The sequence below is a fragment of the Macaca thibetana genome, chromosome 18 (genome assembly GCF_024542745.1).
Source record: "Macaca thibetana thibetana isolate TM-01 chromosome 18, ASM2454274v1, whole genome shotgun sequence".
Lineage (NCBI taxonomy): Eukaryota > Metazoa > Chordata > Mammalia > Primates > Cercopithecidae > Macaca > Macaca thibetana.
Genome location: NC_065595.1, coordinates 24,723,613 through 24,748,008, shown reverse-complemented (window position 1 = coordinate 24,748,008; position 24,396 = coordinate 24,723,613). Strand labels below are relative to the sequence as shown.

General features: G+C 38.7%; 1 protein-coding gene across 17 annotated transcripts in view; it reads right to left on the bottom strand.

Moving 5' to 3' along the window:
* Window positions 1-24,396, bottom strand: part of TCF4 (transcription factor 4) — a 368,073-nt gene that overhangs the window by 235,997 nt on the left and 107,680 nt on the right. For all 17 annotated transcript variants that reach the window (XM_050767839.1, XM_050767838.1, XM_050767860.1 and 14 more), the window contains 2 exons: window positions 5,333-5,394; window positions 2,279-2,375 (listed from right to left, as the gene is read on the bottom strand). In XM_050767839.1, the coding sequence (XP_050623796.1) occupies window positions 2,279-2,375; window positions 5,333-5,394 (159 nt within the window). The remainder of the gene's footprint in view (window positions 1-2,278; window positions 2,376-5,332; window positions 5,395-24,396) is intronic.

The following is a 24,396-nucleotide window of genomic DNA, read 5'->3' as shown; positions in this document are numbered from 1 at the left end:
TTTTTAATGCAGCATCAGAGTGAATTCTCTTAAAAAAAATTGTTCTTCTCTAAATAAAACTGTAAGGTATTTCATACTTGCTTCAATGTCTTTTTCTCCCTTTTCCATTTTTTTTTGCATACCGCGCCATGCCCTCTCGCTCTGAGGGCGACTTCCCTGACCCCAGTCTGACACTGCGCCAGTTAATGTCAGATAAACCATTTAGCCCAAGCACAATTCTTTTCTGTGCAAAAATCTGCTTGAGGTGGAAAATGTAGCAGTTTGTAAACAATGAAGAGCCATGTTTCAAACCAGACAGCTTATCTAACAGAGAAGTCCTTTCATTGGGAACAGTGGGTGGGGGCCTCGTGGACATAGTAGCATTTCCTATCACAATGCAGGAGACTGTCTTGGTCTCCATATTTAAGAGTTTAATGGGAAGGAGGGCAGACGGGATAAAAGAGCAAGGCTGACATGGATTTGCAGCCTAAACAACAACCAAGTGAAAAGAATCCGCTCTCTCTGCTCTAGACTGTCAGGCCACTTATATTTTAAATACTATTTGGATTGAAAAACTAATTTGATTTGTAAAGCAGTTGCCCATGAGGAAACATGAACAGAACAATCATTTAATCTGTTTGTACTGCTTGGTGTATTCTGGAATATTAATTTATCAAGTTGTTCTTTAGAGTTAAAACTTTCTTCACATAGAAAACATAAACTTCTCACTATGAGTATTTATTTATTCATTTTTCTCACTGTAGCTCATTAGAGGATCATTTTAGGATCCAAGGAAGTTAGTATATTATTTAAGTGCTACTTCTCAAGACTCTATTTTCAAATAAATCTTTTATTCTAAGCAGTTGTGTGAAGATGAATAGAAAAGCAAAGGTGCTGGAAATAAAATCATAACTATTGACACTGAAGAGTCAAAAGCTGCCTTTTAGAATCTAAGTTGATAAATGTATCTAGTCACCTGTATCTACATATCCTGAGAACAAGAAACAATGCACCTTCCTATCAACAACTGATAAAGGACTGGGATTCCTGTTTTAGTTACAATGTTAAAACATACATATGAAATTTACTACTTTGACGGCAAAAATAACACAAAAATAAGAACATCCTATGACCAAAACCAACCTTGTGGTTCTCAAAGTTGGTAAGACACTCAAAGGCATGAACATATGATGTCACCCATTAACTATAAGTTGCTACTATTTACCTGCTTTGACTATTTTGTGTTAAATATCTGAAATCCATTTAGATGGATTTGACAGTGATTTTTCAAAGAATGCGAGATTCAAGGACCTGAAGTAACCGGTATAGCTTCCAAAGCTTAAAATCATGACATTCTTTAGAAGCATTTGCAGTTATGGTCTCAGAAAAGTATAATTACCGTTGTGTGTTTTCCTTGGAGTGTTGTCCAACAGCTTGTACCAAGAAATGTAACTTCACTTATTGACAGATTCTCAAGAGAATCTGGCCAGGTTGAGAGATTTACTAATATTGTTAAAAACTCATGTTTACTAGAACAAAGATCATTTTTTCAATCAAAACTAAAGTAGCCAGCTATTGGACCTCTTAAGACAATAGGAATCATCTTTTCATTGCTCAAGTTACTGCTGTTAAAACAAACGTCCCTACAGGGTAGCCAAAAGCAGAAAAACATGCTGAGGATGCCAGGATGAATGGCATGCTGGAGATTCACCGACAGCTCAAACTAACAGGTAACTTGCTTTAGTAAAGCAGGATGCGGTCTGCCTAGGCCATTAGCACTGAAGTTCACGCCTTGATAAATACACAACCCGATTTTACAATTCAACTTGAACGCACTACTCTGATTTAAGCACACTAAGCCCATTAACACCATTTATTTTCATAAACCCTTTAGCAGAAATCACAGTTAACACTGACTATATATCATTGCCAATCAACAAGCCCAGTGATATTTTTATTCTAAATATTCACCACTTCGACTTCATCTACCTTAACTCAGAAACTACTGATGCAACATTGAAACTGTGGTCCGTGCTTTAGGTCTAAGGAAAACAAAATTTCCACGTAGATTCAGTATCACTAAAAGCATTTCATTCCATATGGTTGTAAAACTTAATCTTTGATATACTATTACCAAACACAGACTGCCAATACTTCTCTGCAATTTAAGATTATTACAAGTGAACTGACTAAATATCCAAATTTCTAAAAGCAGAACCTCTGTCTAGGACATGGTTTTACCTTCTATAGTAAAACATAAGCATTTAAAAGGTGTAGGTTAATTTAAAATGAGTCTTACTTTGTATTCTGGAATTGACAAAAGGTGGAGAGAGATTGTCATGTGACCCAAGGTCCCTGCTGGTCATGTGGTCATAGGGAGTCCCATCTCCATAGTTCTGTAAATAAAATAACAGTGTAAGTTGTTATATTAATAAACAGCACATAAACATGGCCCCACTACCAACACTTCTCCCATCCTAAAAAAACCGGAGTCCACTATTCCCTCGCTGGAACTTCACTAGAAGGAATCTGCACCTTCACAGGTATAAGTGGCTAAAAGAAAGCTCTAGAGTCTACGAAGTCCAACTTTTCCTCATAATAGCTGAGAAATCTTAGACATAATAATAATGGTATCAACGGCATGGGGTTGTTGACATGATTAAATAAAATAGTGTATGTAAAACATCAGACACCTATAAAGTATATTGCGTATGTTAAAAATTATTATTTTAATAAGGCCACATTAAAGCAAAATAGTGCCACAAGGGGAAATTAGGCATAGCATGCAATGAATTGCTTTTCAAAGACCAAGATAGAGCCATTCAAACAATAACTTTTGGTGTGAGGATACTGAAGTTTCAATGTTTTATTATAGGATACTGAAGTTTCAATGTTTTATTATAGTTACTATTGTGGTTGTAAGATAACTAGATTGTCACATAAGTAATTAACACATAAGAAAGTTAAGAATATTAGGATTTAACTATGATATGAACATCAAAACATTAGCATAAATTAGCATTTCTGGAGTTGGACAAAGTATGTCACAAAAAAACAACCAGTTGTAAAGAAGACAAATTTTGACAGAAATATTTCATTATTACAATCAGTTTATTGTTTTAAGGGGAATTTAAAATTAAAACAATGTTTTTAAGCTGTCCAGTTACTTAATTTTAATGGGGAAATTTGATTACATGGTAGAAAAGAGTTAAAATCATCTATACTACATGGTTCAACGTTCCGTCTACTAAATTGCATAAAGTGACCAAAGGGGGGGGGGAAGTCATTCTGCTCAGCTGGTGGAACTGCCCATAAAGTCTAAGTCAAATTTACTCACAAGTATCGGTTGCATGTGAGTCAAAGGGCAGAATCTGCCCACACACAAAAATAGAGGGCTGCTGCATGAACTAGGAAAAGACACATCCCCTCCACCTTAAGGAAAACAACCCCGTTCTCAGTCACCTTTCCTCATGTGTAACAACTAACTTGACTGATACTATAGTCTAATTCTGCCAACATGTCGATCTATAAAAAGAGGCTACATTGTAAATACCCATCATAGTACACTCATTCATTCTATACCAGGCATTGCATAATGCTAATTATCACTTATTAAGTGTCCTCATCCTAGATAGTGTACTAAAAGCTTAATATATATTATCTAATTTAATCCTCAGCACAGTGCTGGAAGGTAGACACTCTCCCCATGTTAAGATGAAAAAAGAGAGACCTTGAAAGTCTGCCTGGGTATAAATCTGCCACAAATGATTTGTCTCATGCAAACTTCTGGATTTAGAAACTATAAATTACACTAAATTGGTTTGAAATTATTCACCAATATATTCGTGAGAAAAATAGCAGGACAGCTAACAAAAACCAAAAGCTAGTTAGTTTTAATCCTAAATTAAGATGATTCTAAACAGACCTTGTTTTCTGAAACACAATTAAAAGTACCATGTGTACTGAATGGAGAAATCATAAGAAATTGTGAAAATCTGGATGAACTAAACAATTGAGGGGAGTTCTATGATCTCCACTTGCTGTCAAGGGGAATGGATTTATTTCTGCAAGTGCAGACTGTAACATGAGGAGGAGGAAAGATTTCCTCAACCCATCCATATAAAGCATTAGAATGTCAAGCGCGACAGCTGGTGTAAGGGCTCACAAAGTTACTGGTAAGCTTAGAGATCCTGCTGTACCCTGAACACTAGACTAAGGATCACAATGCCAAGGACAGGTGGAAATGTCTAACTCTGACTTGCTGGAATGTCCTCATTTTGACAGCTTGATTACCCTCCCTGCCTCTTATCCCAAAATGGAACCTTCCCCCAACCCAAATTTGTGTGAACATTTACAGTAAAATGTTACCCTCCCTGCAGAATGCTTCATCTATATATAGCTGGTTGGGAGAGGAAGAGATGTTGGTTTTACCATGTACACTAAGTGTACTTTTAATCTGGGGCATTATATGTACATCATAAAAGCTGACATGGATTTTAGAGGGCCTAGCAATGATTCAGTTAAAGAAATGTCATACAAAATCATGAATATTTAAATTGGAAGAAACATAGATGATCCTCTGGCTCTACTTCCTCATTTTGCAAAATAGGAAAATGAGGACGCAAGAGATGAAATGACATGCCCAAGATCATATACATACAAAAATACATAGTGCCTAACCACCCACCCAACTCTTATTCCGTGGTCTTCCTATTACACCCCAAGAAACAACCAATGCATGTAGGAAAACTGTGGAAAAGAATAGCAAAAACTTGAGAGCAAATAAATGAATGATCCAACTAGTGATCAAAGTCCCTACTGGTGGAATGATAACATGTCTACAAAGTGAAATCAACTCAGATTCAGTACGTAGATCATACTGGTAGGACAGAACCTCATACTGTATCTTTGGGATTATTCCGTAGTCTGTTCACACCAATACATTATAGGGATATTAGGAATTTTTTTAAAGTTTTTCCATCTACAACAAATAGCATTGTGTAATATGGATCAACAACTGACAAAAGAAAGACCAAATATGTAATGAAGGAATTTTCTTCTGGTTAGCAGAAGTGGAACAGGTGTCAAATTGAATAACAGCATTCAATAAGAGAATGGGAAAAAAAATTCTAAAGTCAAGCTGATCCTCATTAAACTTAGTATGCACATATATGTGTGTGTGTTTGTATGCACGTGCATGCCCATGCCTCTGTGTGTGTGCGTGTGTGTGTGTGTGTGTGTGCGCGCATGCGAGAAAGAGAGAGAGAGAAACAGAGAGAGAAACACACCTTCTGTTTGTCAATTTACGTATGTGGGATGTCTGGTTGTGGGAGAAAAGATTAGATATACTTACCCTGGACGGGCTTGGATGTCCTCCATTCCCCCAGGACCCTGAGCTACTTCTGTCTTCTACATCTAGGGACAAGAGAAAAGTTCTTTAGGCTTTCTTGCAGTAATTTTTTCTTTTTGTATATGCACTTTTAAATTAATGTTTCAAATTAATCTCCTGTTGCCTTTAATTAAGAACCAGGCACAGGGCTACCATGATGATAGTGGCTTCTGACCCATCTACTTAAATTAACTCATTTAAATTCATAGCAGAAATGAACTGGACCCTCAGGAACCAGAGGTATGAACATAAAAATTACTTCTATCCTTCACAGTGTTTGACAGCCTCAGTTTTTATAGATGTGAAACTGTACTTAAAGTTTTATTACAATCTTTTGGATAAAATAAGTTTTAAAATACACTAACACAGCTTTAATCCAAAAAAAGTTAAATTAAGGTAAATATCCACACTAACACCTTTAGCATCCTCGCCATAATGCTCTTGGATCCTTTCTGTTCCACAGCCCAGGCTTATCACAGGAGACACCAGACATGCAACAGAAAATGAGACTGAGAAAGTATTCAGTAGTCTATTTCCACCAGCACATTACAGGGATATTAGGACTTAAAATAAAAACTTTTTTTAGGTTAAGACAATACTGTCTGTCTTTCCATTTTTTTTTTTTTTAACTAGACATACCACTTGGCCTGCAATCCTTAATCTGGGCTTTGATATGTGGAAATGAATGTGGTTATTCCATTATAAAGCAATGCTTTGTTTTGATAGATGACGGTGAAAAGACCTACATGAACCGTCGAAAACTTGGAATTCTAAACTCGATACCAGCGAAGTTTCAATGCTGAGTAGATTACGAAATGTTCCATCCACGCTCCAAATGGCAAATACGCAGGATGGAAAGTCTAACAGCTAAGTTACCATATTAATTGCCTAAAACACAAAAGTGTTTTAAAGATCAGTCGCTCTATATTTAGAAATGGCTGTGAGATTTCTGATGAAAGGGCCTTCATAAAAGTATAAAAAGTTTCACTGTGACATTATTTTGATCACGGCTGATAACAGACGGCCATCACAAACACCCTCTGACAGAAGTGGAGGAGGAAGTGTGAAACTATGGTTCAGGAGATACAATCCCATTTATTGTGTTTCCTAACATTTCAGTGATACTGTTTATTCTTTTAATGCTCTACTGTCATTCCTTTTATTATTACTGCTATTTTATTATCAGCAGAAGTAATCATAGTATAATTAATTGATTTATTTTGGGATACAGTAGAGTACACGGTGTTTCAGAATATCTTAAGAGATAGAAGAGCGACAACAACTAAGTTATTACCACTAAATTAACTTCTCTCTCTCTTTTTTTTTAATGACAAATAGTATTTCACTTCCTTTTAGTTGGTGCTTCAGAAGATAACACAAACTGCAAACAGATGTCCCCTATGGACAGTTAAAATCAGTGCACTGTGAGCTTCAAGGCATGTCAAGAAAGCTCTCGGGACTGCATCAAGCCTAGAGAAAAGGTGTAAAACCTTCCCCAGATCTGCTGTTTAACAACTCAGCATGCTGGCCTATCCTGTATATGTTGAACTGAAGCACACAAAGAAGCTACTTACAACCCTCTGGGATTCGCACATAAATAAATTTTGTAGCCTACATGGTTCTCTTAATTCTTAAACAAAAACCAAATATTTTCAGCCAAAATAAAAAGTGTATAAATAACAAAATCTCTCAACCACTGCAAGCTTTCAAAAGTCTGGCGCATCTTGACTTTCTTTTCACCTATAACAGCCAGCTTGGATTCATTTGAGAGATTTCTCCTCTTGAATTTGGCCAAAAAGTAATGGAGGAACAGATTTGAATCCCTATAAAGTACCACAAGATTTCAAATTGTTTGGACTCATTTTATCTTTTCAATTTTAAAAGAGGATTTTAAACATGCAAAGTAGGCAGAGACTTGGAGGAAAGAGGAGAGGACACTACGGCCAGGCCAGTGGGCCTTCTGCATCCCAAATGACATTTGGCAAAACCACTCAGGAGACATTTTTGGTTGTCACAACTTGGGTGGTGCTAGTGGCATTGATCACACAGGGGCCAAGAGTTGCTACTAAGTGTTTCATAAATGCACAAAACAGCTCTCCACAGTAAGAAATACCCTGTGCAGGGCAGAGCAGCTCACACCTGTGATACCAGCACGTTGGGAGGCTGAAGCAGAAGGATTGCTTGAGGCCAGGAGTTTGAGACCAGCCCGGGAAACATAGCAAGATTTTGTCTCTACAGAAATTTTTAAAATTAGCCAAGTGTGGTGGAACATGCCTGTAGTCCTAACTAATTGCAGGGGCTGACGCAGGAGGATCCCTTGAGCCCAGGAGTTCAAGGTTACAGTGAACTACGATTGTGCCACTGCACTCCAACCTATGCAACTGAGATCCCGTTTCTAAAAATATATATATATTTTTAGTGTTCTGACCCCAAATAAAAATTGTGTTGAGATTGAGAAGCCCTGTGCTACAGCAAAAGGAATGAAGTTGGAGAAAAGATGTACTAAAATTTGTTTATAATTTAGTAAGAACTCTTACTAAATATACAGCGTTTCTTATGCACTTTAACCCAGACTTGAGCTGGAATGTATCAAGAGACCTTCGTATGCATCTTCTGTCCACAGAAAAAAGGAAAAGTAATGGTCAACCAAGCAGCCTGCCAATTAGCAGGCAGATAAAACACATCAAAACTTGAGTATTCCCAACTGGGCAATTTCAAAAGCGAGCAATCCACTAATTAAAAATGCTGGAAGTCTAGTTTTTTCAAAGCAGGTTGAATACTGGCTGGGTTCCTTCACAAATAGATTCCTGACCAATCAGATCTGACTGCTCTTTCCCAGCCTTTCCCATTTCCATCTTTCCCACTTCCTGACCTCACGCTGCTGCACCTTTCTTTCTCTGATTGCTCTCTGTTGAACAGGCTTCCCCTTCCCTTGGTCTCCTGCTGGATCTCAAGGATGAGGGCAAATCACTAGCTGTCCCAAACCTAACAAATAGAATAATCATATGAATTCTAATTATAGTTCATCTTTGAAAAAAAATCTATAGGACTGGTGCTCATTTATCCATATGCACAGAAGACACAAAGCTATAGCATGTGCAATGGTAATTCATAATGAATGTAAACATGTTGCTTTGAAGTCATTTTCTTCCATCTTCCCTCTCCTTGAACTTTGTCAGGCCTGCCCCTTAGTTAGCATTTCCTCAGTAACTATTCCAGTGCACCACCAAGTACATTTCAAAGCCCATCCGCCACCTGAATCACCTGTATGCCCATTTTTAAATTGGCTTCTTAGGGTCCATCTCACATCTACTCAGTCTGGAACTCCGGCAGTGGGGCTGAGAAAACTGTTTTAACAGGTCCCCAGGTAACTTTTATGCACACAGTAGTTTGAAAGCCACAGGACTACTCTACTGTAACACAAGACAAATGCATGCCCCACACCATCAACAGCAGCCTCTCTCACTCCCTATCTTCAAATTCCTGTCTGGGTTGCTGGCTTCAGCAGCATTCAGTATACACCTCCATCACATAAGCGTCCCAGAAGCTCTTGTCCAGACTCATTTTCATATAAACCTTGCACGTGGCCTACACCTGGCCATTCCTTACCCCTGCTAGTGTACCAGGACACTGCACGTTCTTCTATACCACCATGGTTTTGTAACTGCTACTTTGCCTAAACTATTCCTCACCTTTCAAAGAAGTGAGGTGAACGTATGACTTGAATGTATATCAGACACTGCGCTAAACTCTCAAATGCCTTAATAGTATTCCGGTTTTGTATATCAGAAAACTGAGGCTCAGATGGGTTAGAAAATTTGCCCAAGGGATCAGGAAATAGCAGAGCTTAGACACAAAAGGAGGCTGAAGCTCTGCTCACTGCTGTAAAGGCTCCCCAGTAAGAATTTCGCATCTCTCTCTAACCAGCTGAATGTTCCCTCCTGTCACTTCTCCCCACGCAGAGTGAATATATTTATTTGGGAGTTTATACCCACTCTTGTGTCCACAAAAGATTACAGAAAAACATACAACCCAAAAGATATGAAATCAATATTTGAAGGAATCAAGCGCCTGGAAAATAAAAGTAGGAGAACAATAAGGCCAGAGGTATGATGAGTTTATCAAAATGCACACAGTGAAGGACTGGCTATTTGCGAGAGGTGGGTCAAAATTTTAGAAGCTATTAAGTAGACAAAGCAGAGAGGGAAACAAGATTGACAATAACCATCAGATAAATACACACGAAGTATTGTAGGAAACATACCTAATCCTGGTATTAAGCCAGACAGAAAATATCTGTGAGCTCCCAACACAGAGGACAGAATGTCCTATAGCAGCCCATAGTATCAACAGTAGGCAAAATAAAACTTGTATGGCTGGCTTTATATGATAGGTCAGCAAGTACGTAGAATTTATTATCCAAATAACCATGTGAATATATATACAGCTATAGAGCTACATATTTATATCATACCCAACTGTGACATACATTTATTATAGGAAAGAAGCATGCTTGACACAAATAACATCTTGTGTGGTTCTGTACAATGGTGGGCTCATTAGTTCTTTATTGAAATGAAAACAGCAGAAAGTGAAAAGTAAGACAATATTGTGGTAGGAGAAGCGTTTACCTCTGGAGGTGAGACTAAACAATATACAGGAAAAAGATGTGTGAAATCCATTAAGGCAACAGAGAGACAAATGAAAAACTACCTGGGATGAAGCTGCTGAATCTATTTAGTTCTCACCCCTCCCTTGTTCTGTTGCCACCCTTTTTCCAAGATGGGAGAAGACAGAGAAAGATAATACTCCGGGCAAAAGGAAAGGAAGAAAGCAAGTAGACGATAGAAATTCCTGTTCCAAAAGACTGAAATGGGCTCAGTTGTTCAAGATTTTTCTAATTTCTTATTTTACCCTAAACTAAGATAGATTTAGTAACTCTTTCATGGGATTGCTGGCTGCTTTAGGAGGCAATCTGAAAATCCACAAATTTTCATCTTGTATGATTCATTCTGCATGAGCCCCCTCTATAGTGTCTGACATATTGGCCGAGTGCAATGGCTCATGCCTGTAATCCCAGCACTTTGAGATGCCGAGGCAGGCAGATCAGTTGAGGTAAGGAGTTTGAGGCCAGCCTGGCCAAAATGGTGAGACCTCGTCTCTACTAAAATACAAAAATTAGCCAGGCCTGGTGGTGGGCGCCGGTAATCTCAGCTACCCAGGAGGCTGAGGCAGGAGAATTGCTTGAACCCGGGAGGTGGAGGTTGCAGTGAGCCAAGATACAGCCACTGCACTCTAGCGTGGGTGACAGAGCGAGACTCTGTCTCCAAAAAAATAACAAATAAAGTATTTGACGGATCAGTGCCAAAACACAACAGTTTGGGCAGAACTATGACCAAACACTCTATTTAGGGGAAAGATGTTCAGACGTAATTCTTACCTTCGGCGATTTCCTATCCACATTCATTAAACTTGTAATCTGATTACTCAAAGCGCCACTTTGCTCTTGTGGACAGCAAGACCAAAACTGTCAGACAGACTAGACAAACTTTAGAAAACACAGCACTGGAAGTTGGGATAAGGAGCTGGATTTCAGCAGGGACTCTGCATTGACCAGTTCTCTGGTCTGAGCAAGTCACTGGCCTCTCCGTACTCATTTTTGTGAACTACAAAATAAGCAAGTTTGATTTCCATTCTTGGAAATAGGGCAGGCTAGTATATTTGGACAACTCTCCCACAGAAAACTAAAAATGATGGATGACAGTTTTTTGAAAAAATTTAAAATACTGAGCAGACAAGATAACAAGGAATCATTGAGCCAAAATCAAAGTGGAGGCTGGAACCCAGGGAAGAAGAAAACACATTTTTTGCCCTGGGGACATTTGCCAACATCGAAAATATAATGGGCTCTTGGGTCAATGAGAACAGAAGTGAAAACCCAAGACATACTCCAAAATTAGTATTCTAACAGAAGACAAGGGGATAATAGTGTTTGCAAGATTAAGGAGTTATTGTTAAAGTAAATGAATTAACTAACATTTGTTAAACACTTAGGAAAGTACTTGATCTGTAGTAAATACCTACCATAGTCACCAATATTGATCATGAATGGCTAATTTAATAATCCCTCCAATATCTAAGAAAACCTAAGCCTTACATTTTTATAACTCCTTGTTCTGCTAGACAGGTCAGTGATTTTTAAATACTCTCCTGGATCTTAGAAACACCCAAAACATTTAGGTTAAACAATCTTACCTTCTCCGTGAACCTGTATAACACCATCAGAGTGAGAATTCAGTAAGCATTACATTTATTCAGTGGCTTGGTTTACCATTACAGTATTCTCTTTATATCTCAGTGTATTTCTATGTGTAATACACAAATGACATGTCAAAAGTTATGTATGCTGATCAGAGTCCCAAGCTAAGAACGCAGACTAAATACCATGTAACTTTAAGCTTGATTTGAAATAAACAGGTATGAGAGCTATCTAGATTGATTTGACATAGAGCTGTGTAGTTGTCTTTTCTATACTCTGAGCCTACAACATGCCAATCAGCCGGGATCCTAGAGTTTTATGAAATCAGAAAAATGCCTAAAATGGTATTTTGCATTGCTCTAAGTCTACAGATTCCTGCTCTTGTCGAAATATATTGATTTCTTAATAAAAATTTCAGCACATTCAGAATGCATTCAGAGATAGAATGTTAAGTTCTTCCAGGAAAGATAATCATTCTGAAACACAATGAAGTCTACACTGCCTCAAAACCTTCTCCCTGCAACAACAGACACTATTAAATATCCTCCACACCATTATGGAGACTCACAGACTGCGTACATCTGTGGCTCCTACTAATTTCCTAGTCCAGGAAGAACCCTTGGCTGAGCCCTCACACAAACTGAGATGGCATATGCTCTCCGTCAGTGCCAGATGAATTTAGAGTTCAAAATATTTCATCAGCAAAGAGCGTGTTAAGGATGTGCACATTTTCATTAGCACCCAGTATAATAAGAGCTCTAAGTAGAGTAATTTGAAGTCAAATTTGAGTACTATTACGGACGTAGGAAGAGTTGAGGAGATTCAAATATTGACAGACGATGTCCACACGATTGTTTCTGTTTTCTATTAGACATAAGATATGGTGCTTCAGAATGACTGATCTGGGCACTAACAAGAAACTTGACAAGAAGCTTCCAGCACTTCCCAAATCTGACTAAGCAAAGGTTGAGGGTTATGTCAATGCTTCCCACACAAATGTTAAGATGTGTCAGGCCAGGTGCGATGGCTCACGCCTATAATCCCAGCACTTTAGGAGGCCAAGGCAGGTGGATTATGATTTCATTACTCAAAGCTCCACTTTGCTTATGCGGACAGCAATCAAAACTGTGAGACTAGAAAAACGTGAGGCCGAGAGTTCGAGATCAGCCTGGGCAACACGGCAAAACACGTCTCTACTAAAAATACAAAAATTAGCTAGGCATGGTGGTGCACACCTGTAGTCCCAGCTACTCGGGAGGCTGAGGCACTAGAATCACGTGAACCCAGGAGGCGGAGGCTGCAGTGAGCCGAGATTGTGCCATTGCACTCCAGCCTGGATGACTGAACGAGACTCTGTCTCAAAAAAAAAAAAAAAAAAATATGTTAAATATAAAGAATACAGACCTGGGCTTTCCATTTTCAGATGACTGCTGTCAACTCTGGCTTTCTCAGAGCTAATGGATTTCCTAACCAAATAAATTTGAAACTCAAAGGTCAAGCATGAGATCATCTTATAGTATTTTTCATATGATAAGAAAAGTTAAAGTGTAGATATGCTGGTGAGAAAGTATAGTAGGAAAAATTTGTTCGCAGACAATTACTGCAATATTTTAGCCTTAATTAACCTCCAACTTAAACTTCCTTTAATAAGTCCTTTAAAACAGTATTATTTTCCTTAAGTTAAAAATAAACTGTTTTTCAAAAATGAACACTAAATTGCTGCTGCTTAAGACATGGAGTTAATTCCATTGTGTGTTGTTATAAACAGGGAAAGCATCTTCCTATAACATAAAATTCAGATAATGAGAAAGTAACAAAATGAAGTGCGTAACTATTATGATACAAATACGTCAGTGGTGTTCCTTATATTGAAACTCGGAAATCTTTTTGAAACTCAAGGTGGTAAACAGTTAAATTATGAAACTGAACCAAATGTAACACTGAAGCCTTTATACTAATTTCTGTATTTGGAGGTGTCAACGATCATCTATCTTGAATGATACCCTAGCTTGAATATATAATGTGAAATGCTGAGAGATAAGTGCCATTTAGCAACCTTTCAAATGTATGGCACTGGCTAGTTGGGGTCTTCCTCTTGAAGAGAAGTTAGTCATTTGGGGACCCTACCTTTTTAAGCAATATCCTACAAATAAGAGCCATGAATAACTCAAGCAAGAGTATAACGTGAACTATATATACCTTCTTTGACTTTCTGAAATGTGACCAATGTAAAAGCACTTAAAAAAACAGTCTTAACTAAGACAGTTTTCTTGGAGCATAAACATTTCAAATCAGGTGAGAACAACAATCAGAAGTCAGTTACCATATCTGAAGAAAAAAAAATCAAAGTACCACCTAACTTCAACATTACACAGATAAGTTTCAAAGTACTTAAATGTGAAAATATTGCAAGGAAGTTTTTAACTAGGTGTCTGGTACCTCCTAAGGACATATCACCTTCTAAAGATATATCACAAAGTGCAAGAAATAAAAGGTAGATACTTTAGAAAACGAAGCATTAAACAACTAAGGAATACATTTAAGAACATGTTTCATTTCCTAATAAAACTGAATATATACCTCTGACAACATCTACATGTAATTATATGTGTATTTTTCAAACCATACGTGTAATATTTATAGTGCAAAATCCATAATATTATAATGACTTCAGATACACAGATTGGTATTTAAAATGCCTGTTTGGTAAATAATTTATTGAATTTATTCTTGGGAGAGGTTAGCCAACATGAAACATGGAACCGTTTCCTCTTTTCTTCTTTTCTTTCCTGATACCTCTTTTCTCCCGAGGGTGCCATTTGTGAGGTTCTGAGAAGGGGAGGCTGGCTTAATTGAAATATTTGTAGGCTGTAATTGCTCTGCCTAACCACAGTGGTCTACTTCTCCCAAACGGCATTCTTTCCTCTTGCTTTCTCCTTTTTCTTCTATTTCCTTTTATACTTTAACAAAATCTACTTCTCCTGTTTCTTTTATTGTCATTTCCTATTCCAGATGCTTGACTAATATTGGTGAAGTCAATGGTTTTACATATTCAAAACTCTTCCCTAAAATCCAGTCTTCCAGCACAACTCCTTTTGCTTAAAATAATCAGTCCTATAAACTGATTTTCCTTCTACCCTTTCAACATGGCAATCCTTCCACCTATGTTTAACACTGCAGCCTATGACCTGGCAATGACAACTGATCAATCTTACATGTTATCTTCAGGGGTCATGTCTTAGTTTTAGGCCAATTTTCTCTGTATTTAGGCTCAAATGTGCAAACCACACTATATTACTCTGCAAAACATCAATGAGAAGGCTTAATTAAGTAACACTGACAGATAAATCCATTTCTTTCACAGTAATCAAATCAAAGCAGGTTGACATAACACAGGAACTTAATACAGTTATTCCCTTGTAATTGGAAAAAGGCCCTTTACTTCTCATTAAAGCAATCTTCTGGGTACTGGCATAATAAGGAGGCTCAGAGCTTTAATACTGCCCTATAAAAGTCTCAAGATACAGACCCCTTAAGCAAACAAGCCAGATTATCTAATTCCTTGATCACAGCAGAACATGCAGTTCCTACTGTTTTAAACTACTAATTCTTTATCTCTCCTACAATTAAAAAGAGGTAAATTAGTACCAAACACATATAATGAAAATCTGTAAAAACGCATAAACTATTTACAGTTGTATAAATCTACCTCCACATGTATTTGAAGGGAAGCAGTCTATTAAAAATGAATTTGAAATACTTTACACATGTGAAATTGTAATAGCTTGGATCACGGAAAAATCTATTTTACTCCATGGGCTCAATAGGACATGTATTGCCTAAATTTACAGTGTGATACTTAACCATACAGTACAACGTTCATCAGAACTGTAAGAGAATGGAAGTTTTAGTAAAGCATTTAATTTTTGTGGTATGAAATAAATATTACTCATCTGGTCAACTGTAGGCTACTCTTACTCTTCTAAACCCCAGAAAAAGTGCGACAATATTATACCATGTTCATATCACCAAACTAAATAAAATAAAATTTCACCCTTTCAACTCCAATTTTGAGAGCGTTTCTATTACTTATTTATTGGCACCTGACCAATCTCAAAATGATTCCAGCAACTCTTTCTGAAGGGATAATTTATAATCTAGGCACTACATGGTGATCTCCAAATGGTGGCTGACCACCCAAATACCCCAAGGAACCTCATAAAAAACACAGATATCCTAGCCTCACCTGGGAAGTGATCAAGAAAAGATAAAGGGTTGAAGTCAAGGAAAACGTACAATTTTTTCATTCTTCCCATGTTTTACATTTTTATTTTTTTTAAGTTTTGGGGTTTTTGTCTGTTTGTTTTTGAGACAGGGTCTCATTCTGTCACCCAGGCTGGAGTCCAGTGGTACAAACACAGCTCACTGCAGCCGCAACCTCCCAGGCTTAGGAGATCCTCCCAATTCAGCCTCCCAAGTAGCTGGGACCACCACATCAGGCAAATTTTAAAAGTTTTTAATTATAGTGCAGTTAGAATTATGTAATATGTTGCTTCTGAACCATTTGTAAGTTGCACCAATTATATCCTTTTATCCCTTAGTATTTCTGTGTGTGCTTTCTAAGAACAAAAACAGTACTATTATCAAAATCAGAAAATACACTGCAGGTACTTTGATCCAATCCATAATCCGTATTCCAATAGGGCACTTCCTCCATCTCTGGTAGAAGACAAAGTCCAGGATCATGCCCTGTACTGAATTGTCTATCTGTTTTATCCATTTGAATCAGACATAATTCCTCAGTCTTTTCTTTCTGTGATATTAGAATTTTGGAAGAATACAGGCCAGTTATTTTATGGAAATGTTTCTCAATTTGGGAGGATCAGATGCTTCCTCATGATTATATTCCAGTTGATATAATACTACAAGAGTGGCCTGGTGTCCTTCCCAGGACATCATTTCCACAGCCCCCTGATGGCATGTTGGTCTGCCCCTCAGTGTTATGCCAATTTTGATCACCTGGTCAAAGTGGTATGCAAATTCTGCAATGAATGATTATAATTTTTCCCTGTTGAACTAATCAGTCATCTACGGAAAGATTCCTTAAGAACATTCAAACTAATTTTTAAGTATGTGCTTATTGAAAAAAAAATACAAAAATGTATAAGGTAAAAAGTGACAATGCCCTCAAGCCTCACTTGCACCACTCCTAGACGAGGGACAACCCATCACAGCTTCCTATTTCCTTACATATCCTCACGTCTGTCATCAACTGGTTTTGACAGCCGCAGAAATGTAGGGCAATAAATGCTCGACTGAAGTTTCTGTTCTATTTGAATTGGTAAGAAATATTCTTCAATTGTTGATCATCTAGTGGCATTTCAATTCAGACAATGGTTAGTTGTAGCCCCGTGACCTAGGTGGGAGGGGGGAGGGCAGGAACAAGAATATATTCAGGCATAATTTACTATGAATTTGGAAGGAATTCGGCCAAGATGAGGACAAGATGGACTGACCCACTTGTAAATTAATGCAATGTATAAAGGCAAGTTAAAGAATCAGTTTTGGATCCATGCTATCCTAACAGGTTATTTGGTGCCTCCTCCCACCACGTTCTGTAAACCATTGTGTGAAAAGGAGACCTGCCATTGCAGAGGGACTTCCCAATTAAATTCAAATGCAGAGACAAGTGCACTCATGACACAGAAAAATTCAGTGTGGTTTCCATGGGCTGACATACAAAAAAATTGGAAACATCTAAAATATTTTAAAAGGGGGAGATAAGTTGCCACTTTTAAAAGAATATATTCCCACATTTAGAGAGCAAGTATGCAAATGAACTAGCCCCCACCTCACAAAGTGAGGAGTGAAGACTGACCCCAAAAAAGACTGTGAGAGGAACTTTGCCATTGGATAGAGCATAAGCATAATCATACAATATTGAGTTAACTTGTTATAATCAATATAAAGTAGAAACAGTTCCTTTAATCTTTGGATGAAGCCCTCGTCGTTTGTTTTTTTCGTTTTTTTTTTTTTTTTTGAGATGGGGTCTCGCTCTTAATCTAGGGTGTATATAGTGCAGTGGTGCAATCAGGGCTCACTGCAGCCTCAACCTCCCAGACTCAAGCAATCCTCCCATCTCAGCCTCCCGAGCAGCTGGGACCATACCCAGTGAATTTTTTGTAAAGACAGCGTCTCGCTATGTTGCTCAGGTTGATCTCCAACTCCTGGGCTCGAGCAAACCTCCCTGCCTCCCAAAGTGCTGGGATTACTGGTGTGAGCCACCATGCCCAGCCTACAGCCCTTGTCATTTTATAAACTGAACAGTGCTAACATATTTCAACTGCGATTTATAAAGGCTGAGAAAATGTTCCTCACAATTCCACTTCAGCCAAATGCCTGGCAGACATTGGCAAAGGTTTCTCTTACTTGGGCTTATAAATGTGTGTGTGCGTGTGTGTGTATGTGCGTGTGTGTGTAAAATCAGCATATACACACACACACGATACACAAACTTGCATTTCCTAATAGTTTCTTGATATTAATGATGGTGTTTAAAACAGTTCCCATATGTTACAACTTGTTCAAATGATACCTCCTTATTTTTTATCAAATTGGTCAGAGAAGTCTGACTGGCCATTTTATCTCACGATAATGTAACCACAATTTTCAATTATGCTTTCGGCTTCCTATTTTTTATATACTCATCTCATTTAAAATGATGTATCGGGGATCATTCAAAGCATAAAACTGGGATCAAGAGAAGTTACGTACCTAAACACGAGCAGACTAAAATCATTTTTCAAAAGAGGAAAAACAAAAATCACAAGAAAATTGGTAGATGTCCTACATAAGAAGAGGCTATTTTGCATAAGACATACGTTCACCCTTTCATGCTGTTATGATTACCTATTTAATTCTAACAGAGAATAGAATACTTGCTAATGTTCACAAGGATACTTGCTGAAAGAAGGTGTACAGTGTTACAACGACTGAGTTTTCACAGCTAGCAATGCACATTTTTAAACCATGTCAGCAATGAAAACGAAACCATGAGTCTCCCCTCTGTGGGTCCTTTTTCACTGGGCAGTGCCCAGCCAGGCACACTGCACCATTTCACCACCAGGGCACACGCAGTTGCCATCATTTTGAGAAAGGCCCAGGACTTTGCTAGCAGGACAGGTCTATGAGGGAAACATGGACCAAGGTTTCCTCCAAACCATGCTGCCTCCCTTACTTTCACTTTCAGGTTCTATAAAACATGTTCACTACTCAAGTAGTGAAAATACATCTGCCTTACTTTACTAGTCCAGCTGTTGGGGGCAGGACCTGAAACAGATGAGAACGCATCAAACGATGATATCTTACGTTTAATCACATCAAATTCCTGGGAATAAGCATTTTTGGTTCTAGTAGGTCTGTAACTTCGATGCATCCTGCCTTTTGCCCATCTGATAACTAGTGGAATACCGGTCAGAAAGAGAGGAGCTGCTCTGAGGTACTGGTCTTACCAATTCAGTAAGTGGAATGGTAAAAAGCTGTAACTCTTCCTCAGGAATGGAAGAAATGTCATTAGTGTGAAAGGAGATAGAGGCAAAGACCTGAAGAATGACAATAACCAGGCATCTTGAGAGAAAACAAGAAGCAGGGAAGGGGTCTCGGAAAAGCCCGAGCTGTCAGTACAGAATAATGATTTATCTCATGAGATTAGCAGACAGTTTGATTAGAAAAGATGCCTTTTGAACACAGCAAAGATTGCAATGTTACTTGAAGATTTTGTTGTAGGAAAAAGTCGTGCCTGCCAAATGTGGTCTGTAACAGCACAGGCTAGCCATGAGTGATACAGTGGGAAAATAGCCACTAAGCCAGATTTTATTTGATTTGTACTGATGATTTTTATTAGAATACATGGATCATTGCTTCAACCTTTCCATGTAAAACCAAATCAAATTCAAAAACTCACACATCAGTCACCTAACCTTATGTCATTCCTTCTGCTTTACTCAAGTTGAGCCACATTTCAGCTGATCTGTCCTCGAGAAATTGTTCAGCTACTCAAAACTGTTGGGCCAAATTCTGGGAGGCAAGCGGTACACAAAAGAAACCGCGAAATCTGCAGTTAAGTAAGAAACCAAGAAAAAAGAAATATCGCAAGCTTCTGAAACACAGAATGAATTCAAAACAATATACAGTCATGCAAAGCAAGATAAAATGAATTATCTTTATTGTACCACATGAGTTGTAATTTGTTTGTAAAAGGCCCCCACCTCCCCTAGCTTTTTTTTACTTAAACCCTTTTCAATTCAAGGAACTGTAGAGAATTTTGCAACCAGAGGAAGTCCACAGTTCTGCGGCATACGGAGATTTAAACTGCAATAAACAGTTTTACAAATTAAAAATGTTCAACATTTAAGGTGAAAATTATAAATGTTAAATATTACATTGGTCGGAAATCTCTGATTATTTAGAAGAACTGCTTCATTAAAAGGAATGAAGCTTAATCACATGAAATACGGCAATGGGTATCCAAAGAAAAGTGCCAATAACCTACTTCCCACCATTTATTTACCTTTTCTGCTTTTGCATTAACATTTTCCCTTTCTTCCTCAAACATTGCAAGTTTCATTTTAAACCTGTAACCAATACTTATTATTTGGATGTCCATTTCTAGTTAACAAATCAGTTCCATCTTCATGATTTCCTTTAGTGTCCCAAACAACTCTGAAATGCAAGTTATTATTTTCTCTTCAGAGAAGAAGGTAAATAACTTTCCCAGTGACAGGCCATCAGCAATCCAATGAAGACATGAAGACCCAATGAAGACACTGGGCATATGTGGCTCATGCTCAACCTCTGGAAGATACTGGATTGTATCAAATACCCAATACCTCTGGGTACCTTAACACACCCAATACCTCTGAAAACTAGTGGTCACCAAACTTGCAGACCTCTGGTGTTTTCACCAATCCCCATCTCTTTCTGCCCCTGACCACCTAGGAATCTGAAATTCCCCATCCTCCTTTGCAGTCACGGGATCATATGACTAGGATGTGGCCAATAAAATGTGAGCAGAAGTAATACTTGCCTTGTCCAGGCCTGGCCCTTGAAATTTCCCATGTAATCGTCTATGCACTCTCCTTTTCCTCTTTGATCAGCCTGATACCAATATCTAGTGAACTCCAAGGTCCTAGGGGATAGCAGACCGGAACCATGGAAGAAGCCAGGCTAGGACCAGAGCCCACCCACATTGCTCTGTGACACCAGAGGGTAATAACTCTCTGCAGTGTTAAGCTACTGCAGTTTGGGGATTGTTTGTTCCAGCAATTAGCATACCCTGACTAATGCATCTTCCAAAACAGACTTCCGTGAATTCTGGCGCTATGATTCTATCTTCCAAGTAAAGCAAACATACGCAGTTAGAGCTGGCACCAGTCAGAATTGTGAAGCAGGGGAAACTGGTCTTTGAACTATCCTTCTTTCCCTTTCAGACTTGTTTTCCCCTCTTAGCATTTCCTCCCTCTGAGCACCAAATGTTCTCAGGCTGCTCAGTCTCGTCTGTCTCAAGAAAATAGACTCAAGATATTCATTATCCATTCTTTCTCTTAACCATTACCTTTTGAATACCACCCATGGTGGTGTGGTGAGCTGCCTGCTACCTGGGCAATTTTGAAGAAAGTCTTTAACATCTCACATTGAATGCATCCTCATCTGTAAAATGGGAATGACTGTATCCACCCTCTAGTGCTATTGTGATGATTACAGATAACAAGGAAAATGTTACCACGGAACCTGGAACACAGTAGGAATTCAAAAAAAAAAAAAAAAGTAGGGGGGCGAGGGGGACTACTATGTGTATTACACTTACTGCTATGGTCATAGCATGATATTTGACATCAAAAGGATACAAAATGTACATAAAATAGGATGCTTTCTCTCTGAAATATATATAATCTAGACTGGGAAGAAAATCTTACAAAAATAAAATACAGTATTTGATTACTAACACAAACGTAGCAGAATTTTTGAGAAAGGTGAGTTATATGGTCTAGAACCAACACTTGCAAGGAACTGGTGATTTAGGACAGAGTGATGTTAAATTTCAGAGAGGCCTAACAGAAAAGTTCATGATTAACCTAAGCGAATAAACTGCTACACCTCAACATTTCTCATGTCACATTGTGTAAGGTGGTGCCCTGTTCCCGGTCTCTTTATTGATTCAGTTATTAATTCTGTGTCAACCCTGATACAGATGTCACTAAAATCAAACAAACCCTAGTATAACAGGGGTGGGGGACAAGGATTGATTTTGCTTTGTAAAAAATCTGGCATAGGCCAGGAGTGGTGGCTCACAGGCCGGGTGTGGTGGCTCACACCTGTAATCCCAACACTTTGGGAGGCCAAGGCGGGTATATCACTTGAGGCCAGGAGTATGAGACCAGTCTGGGAAATATGGTAAAACCCTGTCTCTACTAAAATCACAAAAAATTGCTGGGTGTGGTGGCAGGTGCCTATAATCCCAGCTACTTGGGAGGCTGAGGCAGGAGAATCACTTGAACATGGAAGGCGGAGGCTGCAGTGAGCCAAGACTGTGCCACTGCACTCTAGCCTGGGCAACAGAGCAAGACTCCATCTCATAAAAAAAAAAAAAATCTGGGATGTATCTAATTTGGAAAGAAGGAAAGCAGTGGCATCTTGGAGAGCTCTCTGGCATTGTATGTGTAGTTCTCCAACTCCATGTTCCATTTTGTAACACACTGGTAACTGGGAACTGGCAAAATGTTGGGAGTATTTACACCATGGAAATTGGCAAACATGACAAATAATGCTTTTTTTCTTTGAAAAAGAGGTTATTAAATATTTACCACCACACCAGTGAAAACAATCATTCATTGTGAGGTATTTGTACTCAAATTGCTTCATTTAACTTTCACAGCCATTACTCAGGTAGACTGTTTTATCCACATTTTACAGATGAAAAATCAGGCCTTACAATGGTAAGTGATTGGCAAGAAATCCTGTTGTCGGTGCTCCCTGGACTAAAAACCAGGTTGCTTACAAAAGTGAAGAACACCTGGATTTCTTTTTCTCAGCATATCAAAAAGATATTCCCATGAAGACAGAAAGCTATACTTTAAAAACATCTAAATTCAGGCAGTACTCCTCCCAAAACCTTTAATTTTCTACTCGGCTTCATTTTGCTTCTCTACTCATCTAACTCTCCGCTTCATCAATATATACTTCGTTTTTACCACCCTGACTTCTAGACGTCCAATTCAACATTTTGGACCTATGTCCTTCCAAGAATTACCCCTTACAATGTCTCAAGAAATAGACTTGTGCGTAATGACTGGGATACGTTATGAATAATCTTTAAATCAGTGATTCTTCACACACCTGTTCTCACCAAGGCAATCTAATCCATCTTGGTGTGAGCTACAGTTACAATGAGTAAGTCTGGGTTTAGAAAGAGCTGGAAAGTCAAGGCTTGGTCCAAGACCTCAGATGAGGTTTCTGACATTTATTCAATAATGACTGTTGTCAACAGCTAGCATCAGGATTGGAGAAGGGCCTAGGGGTGAGAAAAGCCAGGAAACTTCAACAGGTATCAGGTGCAGTCTGAGATTCAGGGGATCTATCATATTAGCAAGGACAAAAAGTTTCTTTGTACCCCTCACCTCTGACACCTCCATGTCAACTTCACCCTAACGCAGGCTTCTCTCATGGTCATGGGATTCCAGATCTACTTGCTTCCTCACTGACTTTCAACGGGAGCAAGTTCAGTCTATAAAAGAGCAAAATTCCTGCTGAACGTTGTCTTGATTGGGACCATGATGGAACAATCCCTAAAGCCAAAAAATACCATGCATGGATTTGCTTAGACCTGGATGACTCAAATTAATCATCGTGATGACAGGGATAGGATTACCTTGATTGTTTTAGTCCAGTCACAGTAGTCCATCAGGGATGTAGTGATCCCACACAAATCACAGAGATAGCACACACTAGGGAAGGAGTAGAGTATATAGTAGTGAGACAACCATAGTTGCCCCAAGAACCACTGGCATATTAATAGTGGACAGTGTATCGCTTAAGAGGTCTTTCTGAATAGACATGCAAACTCCCTCCTTCAGATACCTGAGCCTTCCTATTGATATCAGGATTAGAGCAACCTTCTTAATTGTGAACATCAAGGTCATCCTGATAACATACCCTCACGCCCTCGTGTTCTCTCTTCCAGCTACCTTGATTGCCTTTGACAACACTCAAGTACTTCACCGGCCCTTCTGCTGCAGAACCTGAACGCGTGGTTCCTCAAATACAGTACTTTCCTCCCAACTCCCACCACTCCACTTTCCTACTGTGACTATTTCACTCCTGTATCAACTCCACTGAATCATCATTTCCTTAGGTCAGCTTTCCTTGTCCCCCCCGACTAGCAATAAATGTCCTCCTCAATCAAGTGTCTTGTCCTTCTCCTTCACTGGACTTGTCACAGATGTAATTTTACATTTTTAGGATTCTCAAGTAATTTCTTGCCCACTAGAGAATAAGCTGCATAAACACAAGGGCTGCATCTGGTTTGCCTTCCATCCCACCCTCAGTACCCAGCACGGGGTAGGGGTAATAAGGCACCCTCGGCGACTCTTGGAGAAATGGATGGCTGTGTCTTTAGCCCCTCAAAGGGGCCGTCCATACAAAATATATCCAAAATGCCAGCTGAATTCATAAAGTTACGAACCATTCTGCAGTACTCCTGTGACTGTGAGAA